Here is a 13386-nt window from a genome sequence, read left to right on the forward strand (position 1 = left end):
TTTTCAGAACATGGGGTCTTGGTATGTAAAAAAAATTAGAACCACCCACTCTCACCTGGGAAATGGTTCCCAGGTTGAAGATACTTTACTAACCAAGCAGCTGAACCCTAGATTCATCAAAGTTAAGCACACAATACAGTTTATGCCCTGATATACTACAGGATGTTCATTCAATTTTCCATTTTTAATTAATCCCAGGAAGGTGGATCCTACCAACAACTTTGGAAGCAGAAAATTCCAAAAGTGATTAACCTTCAAGGGGAGAAAATACTTCATGATTTTAAACCTAACCTGTTTAAAAAAATCCACAAATAGATATAGATAACTGTATAACTCATATGGGAAAAGAGAAAATCACCTGTTGATCTTATTTAAAACTATTATGGGATAAACTCTGGTTGAAACTCTGGTTTGAGTTGTAAGTACTTACAGCCTAAATATGAAGCAAGTTGAGCACAAAGCTAGAGTGTATCTGGAAATGCATTCCTGATGAAATGTACCCCAAACCTGACATGACACAAAACATGTTTCTTCTTGTTTTGCATAAGGCATCCTGCTACCTCACATAAAAGGAAGTAGGCCAGGGTACAGTGGGTGTGTTATGCCCCCAAACACTATTGTTCACACACAGAGCTATAAACAAAAGTGCAGGTTTTGTGCAAATCAGGCAAACGCAGTCGCCAGCATTAAGTAAACATTTACCTACAGTTGCCACACAGTAGTAGCCAAGATTACTATAGTTTTCCCCTCTCCACAGATTAATCAGTATTTATAGTAACTGTTTGGTAACAATTGGAAAATGGTGACTATTTTATGGCTTCTACAGTAAGTTACTCCTAGACAGAACAGGAATAACTCAGATAGAATACTTCACAGCCTTTCTCACAGCCTTTCATGAACAGCTTCCCTTGAGAATGTGGTACTACTTATCACTGGTCACACTTCACAAAACTTTTAGGTTAAGATCGTTCCCTGACAGCATTCTGATTGTGATGTACATTGCTGCGCAAAAGCCATCAAATACAATATTTAAATTCTGCCAGTAAGAGAGTTTTGGCATTTGATGTGATTTCATTAGCCACACTTATCAATGAATATAGGGATAGAATGTATATGTACTTGTCAATGAGGAGAGGTTTGAAGTCATCTCTGGAAACTTAGACCTGAGCAGATTAACACCTACTACAATGCTCTACAAATAATAAACATTTGACTACATAAAAGCCAAGTGATTTCTGCAAAGAATTTTGAATTTCAGATTAAACAGAGAAATGAAAGGAAGGCAATCAATGTTCAGAGTACTATTTCTGGTTGATAATTTGTTTGTTAAAGCTTTCCATTCTGGGGAAAAGATTTTAAACCAACATTTTGAAATGTACTCTGACTCTCTGCCGAATGATTATCCTTCAGCACTGAAATTAAAGGCTGACAAGCTAAAATTTGTTATATATCTTTGAAAGGAAAAAATAAGTTTAGATAAAATGATAAACTATTCTATGCTCACCTGGTAAGACGTTTAGGTTGAGGTCGCTCACCAAATTTCCTGTAAACAAACAAGAAGCCAGTAATTTAAAACAAACATTCTGTGATAGATTTTTACACTTAAATATTAGAATTTGCTATATTGCTGTATTTCCTTGATTATTTTTCTTTATTTTTTTATGCTGACATAATAAAGTATATATACACACACACTGATATATTTAAAAACACAGTACAAGTACTGATAACTCATTTATGATTCAGAATGTTTTAAATTGAGTATGTTCCATTTCTATTTTTGTTTAAAGCAAACCAGCCTCTTTACAGAGTTTTTCTGTAATACTAAAGACATTTCTTATTCAAATAAATCAGAAAAATTATATGTTATTCACATTTTAACTAAAATGAAAAAAAGCCCTTCACTGTGAAATTGTTCTTAATGCAACAAAAGGCCTGGCAAATGAAATCATCCATTATTGTCCAGTTGGGGGGGGGGGGGGGGGAGGAGGAAATGTAGTACAATTCCTACTAATGTCCTTGTTTACTATGCCTTCTGCAAAAAGTTACATTTGCCTCATTTTTCTGAAGTTTACTTTAAAAGTCCAAGTTTCTTAACTACATCAAAAATCAGGTATCTGCTATTACCACCTACTAGAAGTGCCAGTAAGAACTGTTACTAATCAACACAATGACAACAACATTACTAATATTTTGATCATCAGTTGTCTGATTCTGAGCTGGCAAATACACTGCACTATAAATACTTCACATTAGAATCACTTTTCTAAGAAACTGGGTTTCCCCCGCCCAGTAACTTCTTACAGGAGGGTTGACAAAGTTTATTATATACAATGGTTTAGAGACTCAAGAAAAGTTAGGTTCTCCGCTAACATGTAGGTATAGATAGGGTGATTCAAAAACATCTAATAATCCAGTAGCATTGTGAGGTTATACTACCTCACCACAAACTTTAAGCTAAATCTTCCTAAAAATATTAAAGTATGTAAGAAGATGCATACATGAGTTGTATGGAAACATTCTCTTCAGTAATACAAAGCAAACCAAAAAGATTAAGTCAGAATTGTCAAGAAGATTTGAGAAAAGGAAGGCAAGAATATTGCTCCCCTGCCTCAAAACACGTCTGTTCCTATGTTCAATCTCTTAAAGGAAGTACAATCACAAGCTAAAATGAGAACAAGAAACATGTAGCAGCTAGCTCAACACCCTTCTACCTAAAAATAAATGATATGAGACAAGGAAGTCAACCATGCAATGAATACACAGCCATTACTGGTAAATACACCAGAATGGCAACGTTCTTGGTTCAGTATATCATAAACAGATATATCTTTCCCTTTATGCTTCATGAACAATGAAACAAATCCATCTATAATAGTGCTCTACAACATTTGAGGCTCCCTATTACATGACAAGAGATCCCCTAATTTATGGAGCAGATCTGCACTAAACTTTGTAGCAAAGCAAGTACAACACAGTAATGTTAATTGATTATGCAATTATTCAATACACCTAAATTTTATTTAAGTAATTCCAGAAATGCACCACAAAGTGAAAATATATAATTAATTTATATAATTTAATTTGCATTGTAACAGAGGAATACCATCCTGCTTAGGAGACCACCAAAAGAGAAAAACTATAAGGGACAGGCAGCAGCATTAATTTAAGGTGATTAAATCAATTTAAAAACACACCTAAACTATTAAACCAGTTCAACTTTCTGTGTAGACCAGACCGGAGTGTTTTGGAAGACATGTCTGTTTTAAATGAATTTGCAAGCTTGAATGAAGGATTTTGCATTTAGCTCTGAGCAGATGACAACCATCCACTCTCTGAAAATCAGGTCTCTTTAAAGTATCTCAGTTTGGGCACCCCAAAATTGAAGTACCCAACATCACTAGTCATTTTTCTGAGTGTTGACCTAAAACCTAAAAAGTTATAAAAATTGATTTTACTTATTATTTATGCTTTGTTTCTTTTTTACATTAGTCTCAGCTTGAATAATGAATGCAGATTGCTCAATTTCACTTATTTTTATGTACTTGTGGCACCTTAGAGACTAACCAATTTATTTGAGCATAAATTGGTTAGTCTCTAAGGTGCCACAAGTACTCCTTTTCTTTTTGCGAATACAGACTAACACGGCTGTTACTCTGAAACTTATTTTTATGATCAGTATATAGCTGCTTTCACTTTATTTCTTGTGTGTTAGTGCAATGCTGAACTGTTTGGCCTTTGAACGTTGTAAGAACTTATATGATTCTATTTGGAATGTAAAAGTAAGTGTGTGTGAGATTTTAAACAAGAATATGTGCTGCACTAACATCTATTTAGTCACTGTTCTCCTTTGGAGACTTACGACAATAGTTATATTTAAGGAATAAATAGGGTGAAAAAAAACCTGAAGATTCACCTTCCTGAGACTCTCACTGACCAGGCAGTGAACTATCTCTAACCAATGCCACCTGACCAACAGAAGCAGAACCTGAAAGTTGAGTAAGTAGTATGACTTTGTGGAGAAGTGCATTCTCTGTTGCAGTGCTACCTATGTAGTGCAGCTCACTAAGATCACCTGATTAGGGTCCAATGCTGTGCGAGAAAAGTGGATTTCGATTTTTTATATTTATTTATATTCTGACCAGATCAGTTATTAAACTTTCACTTACTTATTTATATTATGGTAGCACTTGCAGGCCACAATCTAGATTAGGATCTTATTCTACAAGCAGCTGTATTATTCAAAGAAAGGAAAAGTTCCTGCCCCTAACTAATCACAATCTAAGGCCTTCTCTACACACACACACACATGGTTTTTTGAGTTAAATCAGTGCAACTCCCTTGCAGAGACTCTCTTATTTCAGTTTAAGAGAGTCTTATGTGGTGTTACTGTGGCTTTAAGAGAATCTCCAGCGTGTTGGAGCAGACAGTGGGAGGAAGAAGTTGGTTTTAGGTTAGACTGATAGATGGACCTGAGTTAAGATGCTCTGTATATATGTTAACTATGTAGCTAATAAAGAGTCTAGTTAAGGTGCTGGCAGTGAAAGAAGTTAAAAAACCACCTATAGTAAAAGTTACTGAGAAGTGAAAAAAGTTTGATCAAACTAAGATGGATCAATTAAGAATTCCCACATTTCTAAAAATGTCGAGAAATGCTGTGGAAAACTGGAAAATGTTTCAACAAATATTTGATTGATTTTTGAGGACACTGGGATCTAATCATAAAGAAGATGAACAAAAGACTGCCATCTTTTTGAATATTGCAGGTACTGAAGGAATTTCATTATATAATTTATTTGAGCTTACTGTTGGAGAACGAGCTCACCGTGAGTTTGTCTTAAAAAAAGTCAGAAATACTGTTTACCAAAAAAATGAAACATTCGAAAGATTTCAAATTTCACTCAAGAAATCAAAAGTAGGAAGAGACTTCTGCATCAGTCTTAACAGATCTAAAGATAAGAAATCAGAAATGTAATTTCCAAGAATCTATCTGAGTAAATGATAAGCAGTCAAACTGTGATGGGTCTAACAGATATCAGTGTAAGAAAAAGACTGTTAGAAGAACCAGATCTAAATCTGGAAAAAGCAGTGAGAATTTGCCAAACTGCTGAACTAAATCAACAATGATTTCATATTTTAGAAAGAAAACAAACTGATGTGAATATACACTTAATAAGAAAAAGTCTATTGAGGAAAACAGTGAAAATATTAAAGTTGAAAAATATGAGCATATGAAAGAATGTTCTAGATATGGAAGAAGACACCAACCTAAACAACGTCCAGCACATGGGCAAACCTGTCATATCTGCAAGAAACAAAATTATTTTGCAAAACTTTGAAAACGTAAAAGTCAAGTAAAATTAGAAATATACACTTAGTTCAAAATTCAAAAAAAAGTCTCGGAGAAGATGCTGAATAAGGAATACAGAGCTTATAGTACACATGAAAACAATTTGTTTCTGGGTATTTTGAAACAGTCATTCTGTGAACTACAAGAAGGATAGGACAGTACACTATCTACTAATGGAACATTTATTTCATATGTAATAGATACAGGTGCACAAGCTAATATAACTTCAGAAGAAATTATAAAATATCTAAAAGTAAAAACCTGTATTAAGAGAACTAAATATTAATTTGCAAACTTACAATGGTGAAAAAAATCCTGTTATGGGTATTTGTGAATTACAAGTCATAGTTAAAGATAATTTAGAAAACGTACGTTTTTGTAGTAGTTAAGGGACTATTAATTTTTATTTTAGGTTTATAAACATGTTTAGCACTAAATCTAATTGGTAGAATTCAAACTATTCAGGATTCTGAAACATTGGAAATATAGTATCAATTTACAGAGAGTTATTCACTAGAATTGGTAAATTAGATACAATGCATAAAATAGAGTTAAATGAAACAAAGAAACCAATAATACATGCAACTAGAAAAATACCCTTAGCTTTAAGAAACAGGGTACACAAGGAATTGGAAAGGCTAGTTAATTTAAATATAATTAAAAGAGTGTGAGAGCCAGATGAGTGGGTGAATTCATTAGTAATAGTAGAAAACAAAGATGGATTCTTATGGTTATGTTTAGATCCCAATGAGTATGTTAAAATGGAACATTTTAAAAATATCTACCAGGGAAGAAATATTTGGACAAATATCAGGAACAAAATACTTCTCTTCTTTAGATGCTTTGAACAGATTTAGGCTGATAGTACTGGAGTAAGAAAGTCAATTGCTATGCACATGTAATACATCTTTTGGATGTTATTGTTTTAAAAGATCACTTTTTGGATTATGTTCAGCTCCAGAGATATTTCACAAAGCAATACAAAAGATTTTTGAAAATATATATATGGCACACAAGTGTACATAGATGATATAATAATATGGGGAAGAACTTTCCACGACACACCTTATATTGGAGTGTGCAGACCAGGTAGTTCCCCTAATTTAACTAAGTTTCTCAACCTATTTAAATTGGTACCATTTTCTTTTCTAGATAGGGCCTAATTAGACAAGACAAAAAGTATTATCATCCACATTTTACAGACAGCGAACTGAAGCATAGAGAGATTAAGTGAGTTGCCCAAGGTCACACAGGTCTGTGGTAGAGCCAGGAATTGAACCCCGATATCCCGAGTAAATTCCAAAACCATCCTCACTTTGTACACTTCCAGATGAAAGTTACAGATTTTGTTGAAATGGATGTGTGATCTTCGATAGGTACTGCCTCTACTTAAAGGAACTTTTTCTAAGCACATAAAGCTAAAATCAAGCCTGAGAAAACAAACTATTAACTCTCTAAGCTGCTATCTTTTTAAAATACAAATACTTTTGGGGGTTGTAGGTCCATGTTTGTTTACTGTAAGCCCAAATTGTGACTGCCTCTATTAAATCAAGCTGCCTTTTCTACAACTGTATTATCTCAGTCCCCTTAAGCTGAAGTCCATGGAGAGGTGAATGTCATATCATGGCATTTTTCAAATGAAAAAGAGGATGCTACCCTCTATGTTCTCGGCATTTCTTTTCTCACTACAAACAGGTTCTAAAGTCCAAAGCTTTGTATGCACAAATGGCCACAGTCACAGCAATATTAATATATAATTTACTGTTTGTAATGTCTTTTGGGATGCCTTATGCATGGAAAGCAATGTGAATAGATATTGTTTGTATCTAACTGGTAGCAAGGACAGAAGTCTCTTTTACATAAGGTGCTTAGCAGACTGTTGGTGTTCAGTGAACAACAAAGGGCTCCACACACTCAGCAGTACAATGGACCCAAATTCCACAGCAGGTAACCCATAAATGCACTGCAATATTAATTATGAAAAATCAGAAAATTAACATAATGTGTAGTTGATGTGAAGTAACATCTTCTATGGGATCTCTAGATAAGGGCAAAAGTTTCCCAGTAAGGCTGAATGTTGAGAATCCCTATACAAACAACACTCAGTTTCTGGAGACAGTATATGGTAGCTGGGTAAAGCTCCACCCTTTATGGTCCCGAGCTGCTGCCACACCTCTACCTTGGCCAGACAGAGCTCCGACCAACAGTAGCAGTTCATCAGCTTTGGCCCTTGGCTGCCACAACCCTTCCTCCGCAGTTTCTGCACCTCCACTGCATACTTTGCATCCTTGGTGGGACAGAGTTCTGCCCAGTGCAAGTGGTTCATTTTCAAAACCTCTGCATACCACATTCTCTCCCTAGGGCATACACCTTCAATGTTGGGCAAGGGTGGTCTTGACAAGGCAGGACAGCTGTTGTATCACATGCTGGCTCCTGCTTTTATGGCAGCAAGGTGGGACAATGTGCTGTTTAGGTAATTCACTGTGAACACAAAAAATTGTGTTCTTGTGAACACAAAAAATTCTCCATGCTGGGTGTCGGACTCAGGCTGTCTTTTTCGGGAAAACTTCAGCCAAAATGGTCCAGCCATTTCTGAGAACAAGCCTAGAAAAAAAATAATGTTTTGCTCCTGTTAAATTCTGGCAACCCTTTCTTTTAACAGCCCTCGCACCCCAATGTTTTAGAACAGGGACCTTGAAATTTGGCAGGGGTTAACATTTGTGCCAAGGATGTGTCTTTCACCATCCATGTGAAAAATGCCCAATTTTAGCGAAGAAGCGGGGAGAGGCAAGACACTGAGATTGGACAAGCCATCCATGGAGGGAGATTGGGACTGGGCACCACTAGGGATGAGGAACTTGTGAGTAAGGGGGAGGAAGAAGGAACTGGGTGGTTGAAGGGTAAGACTGGGATTCGTGGGCAAGAAAACTTGGACTGGGACTCTGGAGGGGTAAGACTAGGACTTGCTGAACAAGGACACTAAGTCTGGGATCAGAAGCCTGAGGAGTGATGACCAGGACTGGCTAGGTGAGGAGAACATGAATGGAACTAGGAGAAGGCAGAACTGAGACAGGGTCAGGTTGAAGGGGACATGACAGATGGGGTAATGCTTGGGGGGAATGGGCAGAAAAGACCATGCACACTAAAATACACTTGTCTCCAGAGCCTGGAATGGAACCCCAAGATTCCTGATTCTAACCTTTCCCCCCTCTGCTTTCCGCAACTATCTGTGAAACCTACTGGCAAAGTGCCCCACCCCCTTTAGACCAGCGGTACCCCAAATATTCCCCCCATGCCCACCCCAGCCTCGTGACCTGTAATGGCATGTGTCCACACACACACACACACACACACACACACACACACCCAGGGCCCGGAGCTGAGTCACAGTTGGGCTGGGGGCCGCAGCCAGGGGTGGAGCCAGCAGCTGAGCCACAGCTGGCGCTGAGAGCAGGAGCCAAGCTGCAGCCAGGGTCAGGGGCTAGGAGCGGAGCCGGGACCGCAGCTGTGGCCGGAGAGGAGCAGGCAGCAGAGTGGGGCTGGGTGGTGCTCTGGCTCACGCCAAGCCATGTCCCCTGGACATTCCTCTGCACCTCCCTAGGGTGCTGTGCCTCACAGTTCGGAGACCACTGCTCTAGCCAGAGAGGATGACAACCTTCTTCTGCATCAGTTACTCTGTTAGCACAAAGGATAGAGGTCTGTGTGTTGGATCTAAAGGTTTCACCCATGCTCAGGACCCATGTGGGTATCAATATGATGCCATGTGACTGAATGTCTATTTTTTCAGTTTGCATTTAAAAAAATCTAGGAAATTACACACAAGAACTATGTAAAACACATTAAGGTTGCAATGTCAAGTATTCCAAAATTAGGAAATGCCAGAATTAAGACTGCCTGTGCAAAATCCTTAAATCAACAAATCATACCTGTTTTTACTATTCATTCACTACTCTATTCCATAACAAGCCTAATTGAAAAGTCTGTATCAGTGAATTTTAACTAAAGTTCTCAAGCAGCATTTTTCTTACTTTGTCTATTTGTAATTTTTGATTATTATTGAGAAAAATATTTCTTCAGTTTGCATGTGTATGGTGAAATAAACATTTACTGATAAAAAACGAATTCTTCCAAGCCTACATATAATGCTAAGTATGCTGAAAAATCAGGTCCCAAGGGTCTCAAGTTGGGCACCCAATATATTAGTGGGATTCCTCAGGCCCAATCTTTTAACCACCATGAAAAACAGAAAGATTAAGTTCCACTGAGGTGCCATGTATGAATGAGTGCAACAGTGTTTGTGTCAAAGAGAAAACAGATCCTAAACAGCTCAAGAGCAGACACTTGCACTTGATTCCTCAACAGAAAACTGGGCAAAGAAGTGTGTAATTCAGTGACATCCTCAGACATAATGGTGATGAGTATGGTAATAAGTAGCTAGAGCAGATGATAAGTAGCTAGAGCAGATGGATTCTTAGCCTGACTTCTAGGTCAGGTAACTGAAGATAAGAAAAGAAGGTTAAAAAGTTACCATGTATCTACATGGCTCAGGTGAAGTAAACAAAGGGAGAAAAAAACCTGCTTGATGGACAGGAAATAGCCACTATGAGTTTGTGCTTGCTGTACAAACTTCCTTGTTATTACCACCAAGTAGCACTCCTTCAGTGCTATCATTTGTGGAAACACTAGAATAGACAAGGCCCAAACATTTTTTACTTACATGTCATATTACCTTCTGAACAGCGTTAGATGATGGGGATAACAATGCCTGAGCTTTCCCTACACTAGCGTTGGGCAAGGAGGTTTACCAAGCTCTGCATTGTATGATATCACATTTACCATAAGGCATGGTTTTCAAAACTATTTTTAAATTTTGTTTCATACTAGCTAAAGCCTGTCAATCTGGGTTTTTAAACTACCATTTGAGAGTCCCAATAGAAGAAAAGAGAAGATAATCAGATACCAAGATGATCTGACTGTACAATGTTATTGTAGCAATGTCAAGCGGAAATTGTAGGAGCAGAATAGCTCCCTTCAGAAGATGAGAAACAGTTTGTTAGACATCAACAATTGTTTAGAGCAACCAACACAAAGACATATGCCCCCATATTTAGTTATAAATCAACTAAAACCTTGAGAAAGTTATTTTAAGTAAAAATGAACAATTTTTATATTAGTTCCTGCTATATCTCTATATTGACTGCTAAAATAAAAAATGAATTTTAAAATTTCATTAAGTGTCCTGATTTCAATGGTATCAGATAAGTCCCTTCATGAAATCCACAATTTACATTAATTTCAGCAGCTATTTCATTCTAAATTGTGTAGACCCCAGTATAGGATATCCAATCTATTCTGCTATGAAAGTTCGCTCAGTAGTGAAATAACCCCAGTATATTTACACTTTTCCTTAAACTATACTAAAATGAGGATTTCAGGGATTTGAAATGTTACTGTAAACATCTTATCTTCTTCAAAGTGCAATATTAATTGTCCTTAAATCAATATTTAATTTATTCATTTATACTGCTCCAGGTTTAAGGATTAAAATATGTAAAAAATTAAATGGGTATGTTGTGATTACATTGCCCCATGTAACTTTGATATACTAAAGAAAATAAATTTTGCCACATGTATAATTCCAACAAGATTCCTAATTATAATGGTACCACAAATTAGTAGCTTATCGAGAGCATGGATGTAACAAAAACGTGAACACCAATGCTCAACTGCTTTTTTTGCTCCCATTCTTGCTATTCTTTATGGTTCATACTCACTTTCACGTCACAGAGCTGGAACAGTACCCCAGCAATGAGATACCATTACCAACGTCTATTTTCATTTGTTTTAGCATATCCAGAATTCCCTGGACTCTCTGTGACATTATGAGTAATATAATATCTCATTGAAAGGTGACTGGGCCAGAAAGAGTTAATTAACTCACAGACTGACCTGACACATGGCCGAACTTTAGAGACTGGTTAGGAAGATATGTAAATGAAAAGAGCTTTGAAGTGCAAACCTCTATTGTTAGAGATAGAAGAGTAAATGTTTGCTCAGGTCTTGTGATGTAAGCAAATAAGTCTTGTCTATGGCTATAGCTTTGATTCAAAGATCAAAAAAGGAAAATTAACATTTAGGAAGATACTTGAGTGAAATAGTACTATTGTCTATGTCTCTTTGAAGGTTGTAATAACCTGTATCTGAACTGTTTAATGGATAAATTATCCTGTGCTAATTGCCATGATGCTTGGAAGAAGGAAAGTTAAGCCTATTGTTTTCTCAGGCCAAAAGGTTGCAGGAAATGTATAAAAACCTTGGGATATGATCCTTCTTCATCTCAGATCTGCTTTGGGTTTCAAGAGGGGGAAACCTTAAGCTATAAGGATTGAGATCCCCAGTCACTGACTGGAGTCACCCTGAATATGGACATTGGTCTATAACCTATGGACTATTTCTAAAAGGACTTTTGGCAACTACAAGCTCATCTCTGCTATGTAACTGAACCTCAAGAATTCAACTCAAGTCTGTATGTATATTGATCTTTTAACCAACATGCTCTCTTTTTTCTTTTTTAATAAATTTTAGTTTAGTTAACAAGAATTGACTATAGCTTGTATTTTGGGGTAAGATAGAAGTTATTATTTGACCTGGGTCTGGGGCTTGGTCCTTTGGGGTCAGGAGAACCTTTTCTTTTATATGATGAAATAAGATTTTCAGAATTTATCATCATATGTTTGACATGTGTCTGGATGGAGACCTGAGGCTGGGTACTTTAAGGGAACTGCATTATTTGGACTTCTGAGTAACCAGTGAGGTACTATAGACGCTCTTTTGTGCTGGCTTGGTAAATCTAAGTATTGGAATATCCACCAGCATTTGGGGTTTGTTTGCCCCGTTTTGTTTGCAGTTCAACCTGATTGAGTGACCTTAGCTGGCTCCCACAGGCAGCACCGTCACACCCTCACATGTACAAGTCCAAGTTCTCCGATACGTAGATACAGTAAGACTTCCTGAGAGACTAAGACAAATTTTGAACAAACAACTGGCTATGTCTTCCCAGTTCAAGACAGCAAGAATTACTCCCATAAAGTTTCCTGGCTGATGAACAGGGGCCGAAATATACTGTCACTTTATATTTTAAAATATTATAATATATGGGAGGTCGTAAACCACAAAGCAAAATTCACACATGCAGCCTACTAAGCTAATAAGCCCCAATAAATGTCTGATACAGGCTCAGTTAAAAGTCAGAAAACAGCCCATCTTACTGAAAACAAACACAAAATATAACAATGCAGAAACACTGAAGTAAAATAAGAACAAAATGTCTTCAGTCTTCCCTCAAAGGAGCCAGAAACATATTACAGCAAATATCTACACCTCTTTCTAAAAGATACGCTGTAGGTCAAACAAAGTTAAGGTCTTGATGTAGGTTACTAACTTCTTTGGCCTGTGTTTATAAAAGAGATCAGACTGGATTATGCAAATATTTTCTTCTGGCCATAAAAATCTCTGAATATCCTTGTGAAGAGAATTCAAAAGGAAAAAGCCCTGCTTCCTTCCCAGAGGGAGAGCTGGCCAAAACATGAAAATCCCTTCCCATGAAAAATTTGGATTTTTTTGAAAGAAAAAGATTGCCCTAAACTAGTACAAAATGTCAAAAAAGCAGAATTACTCAATGGAAATGTTTTTTTTTTAAACTCCATTCTGGGAGAACCAAAACTAATGTTTTTGGCCACCTGCCTGGAAAATTCAACTGTCTTAACAAGAGTGTGTGTGTGCTCTCATCAATTTCATGGGTGGAGGCAGAGCACAGGGGTGTGCTATAGGAGCCCTCAGGTACAGCTTTTATCAATTTCACTTGCAGAATGTGAAATTGACAAGAGCCTTCCAGGCAGGCAGGCAGTAATTTTGATTTTCCCCAATGAGAAAAAAAAGAAATCTTTGGCAAAATTTAAATTTTCTCATGGAAAATTTCAGTTTCGCAAAAATGGCATTTTTTGTAAGAAAAGACATGCTGATGAAAAATGCGCAAT

The 13386-nt window shown here is 36.9% G+C and overlaps 1 protein-coding gene across 4 annotated transcripts in view; it reads right to left on the bottom strand.

Annotated features, from left to right (window-relative positions):
• Positions 1 to 13386, bottom strand: part of RBPJ (recombination signal binding protein for immunoglobulin kappa J region) — a 93627-nt gene that overhangs the window by 35723 nt on the left and 44518 nt on the right. For 2 of the 4 annotated variants that reach the window (XM_077815782.1, XM_077815780.1), the window contains exons 1-2: positions 5269 to 5338; positions 1505 to 1543 (exon numbers count right to left, since the gene is read on the bottom strand). In XM_077815782.1, coding sequence (XP_077671908.1) covers positions 1505 to 1543; positions 5269 to 5303 — 74 coding nt within the window. In that variant the 5' untranslated portion in view covers positions 5304 to 5338. Of the gene's footprint in view, positions 1 to 1504; positions 1544 to 5268; positions 5339 to 13386 lie in introns of those variants that run through there. The other 2 variants (XM_077815781.1, XM_077815783.1) reach the window with 1 other exon arrangement.

Source organism: Eretmochelys imbricata, chromosome 4, assembly GCF_965152235.1.
Source record: "Eretmochelys imbricata isolate rEreImb1 chromosome 4, rEreImb1.hap1, whole genome shotgun sequence".
NCBI lineage: Eukaryota > Metazoa > Chordata > Testudines > Cheloniidae > Eretmochelys > Eretmochelys imbricata.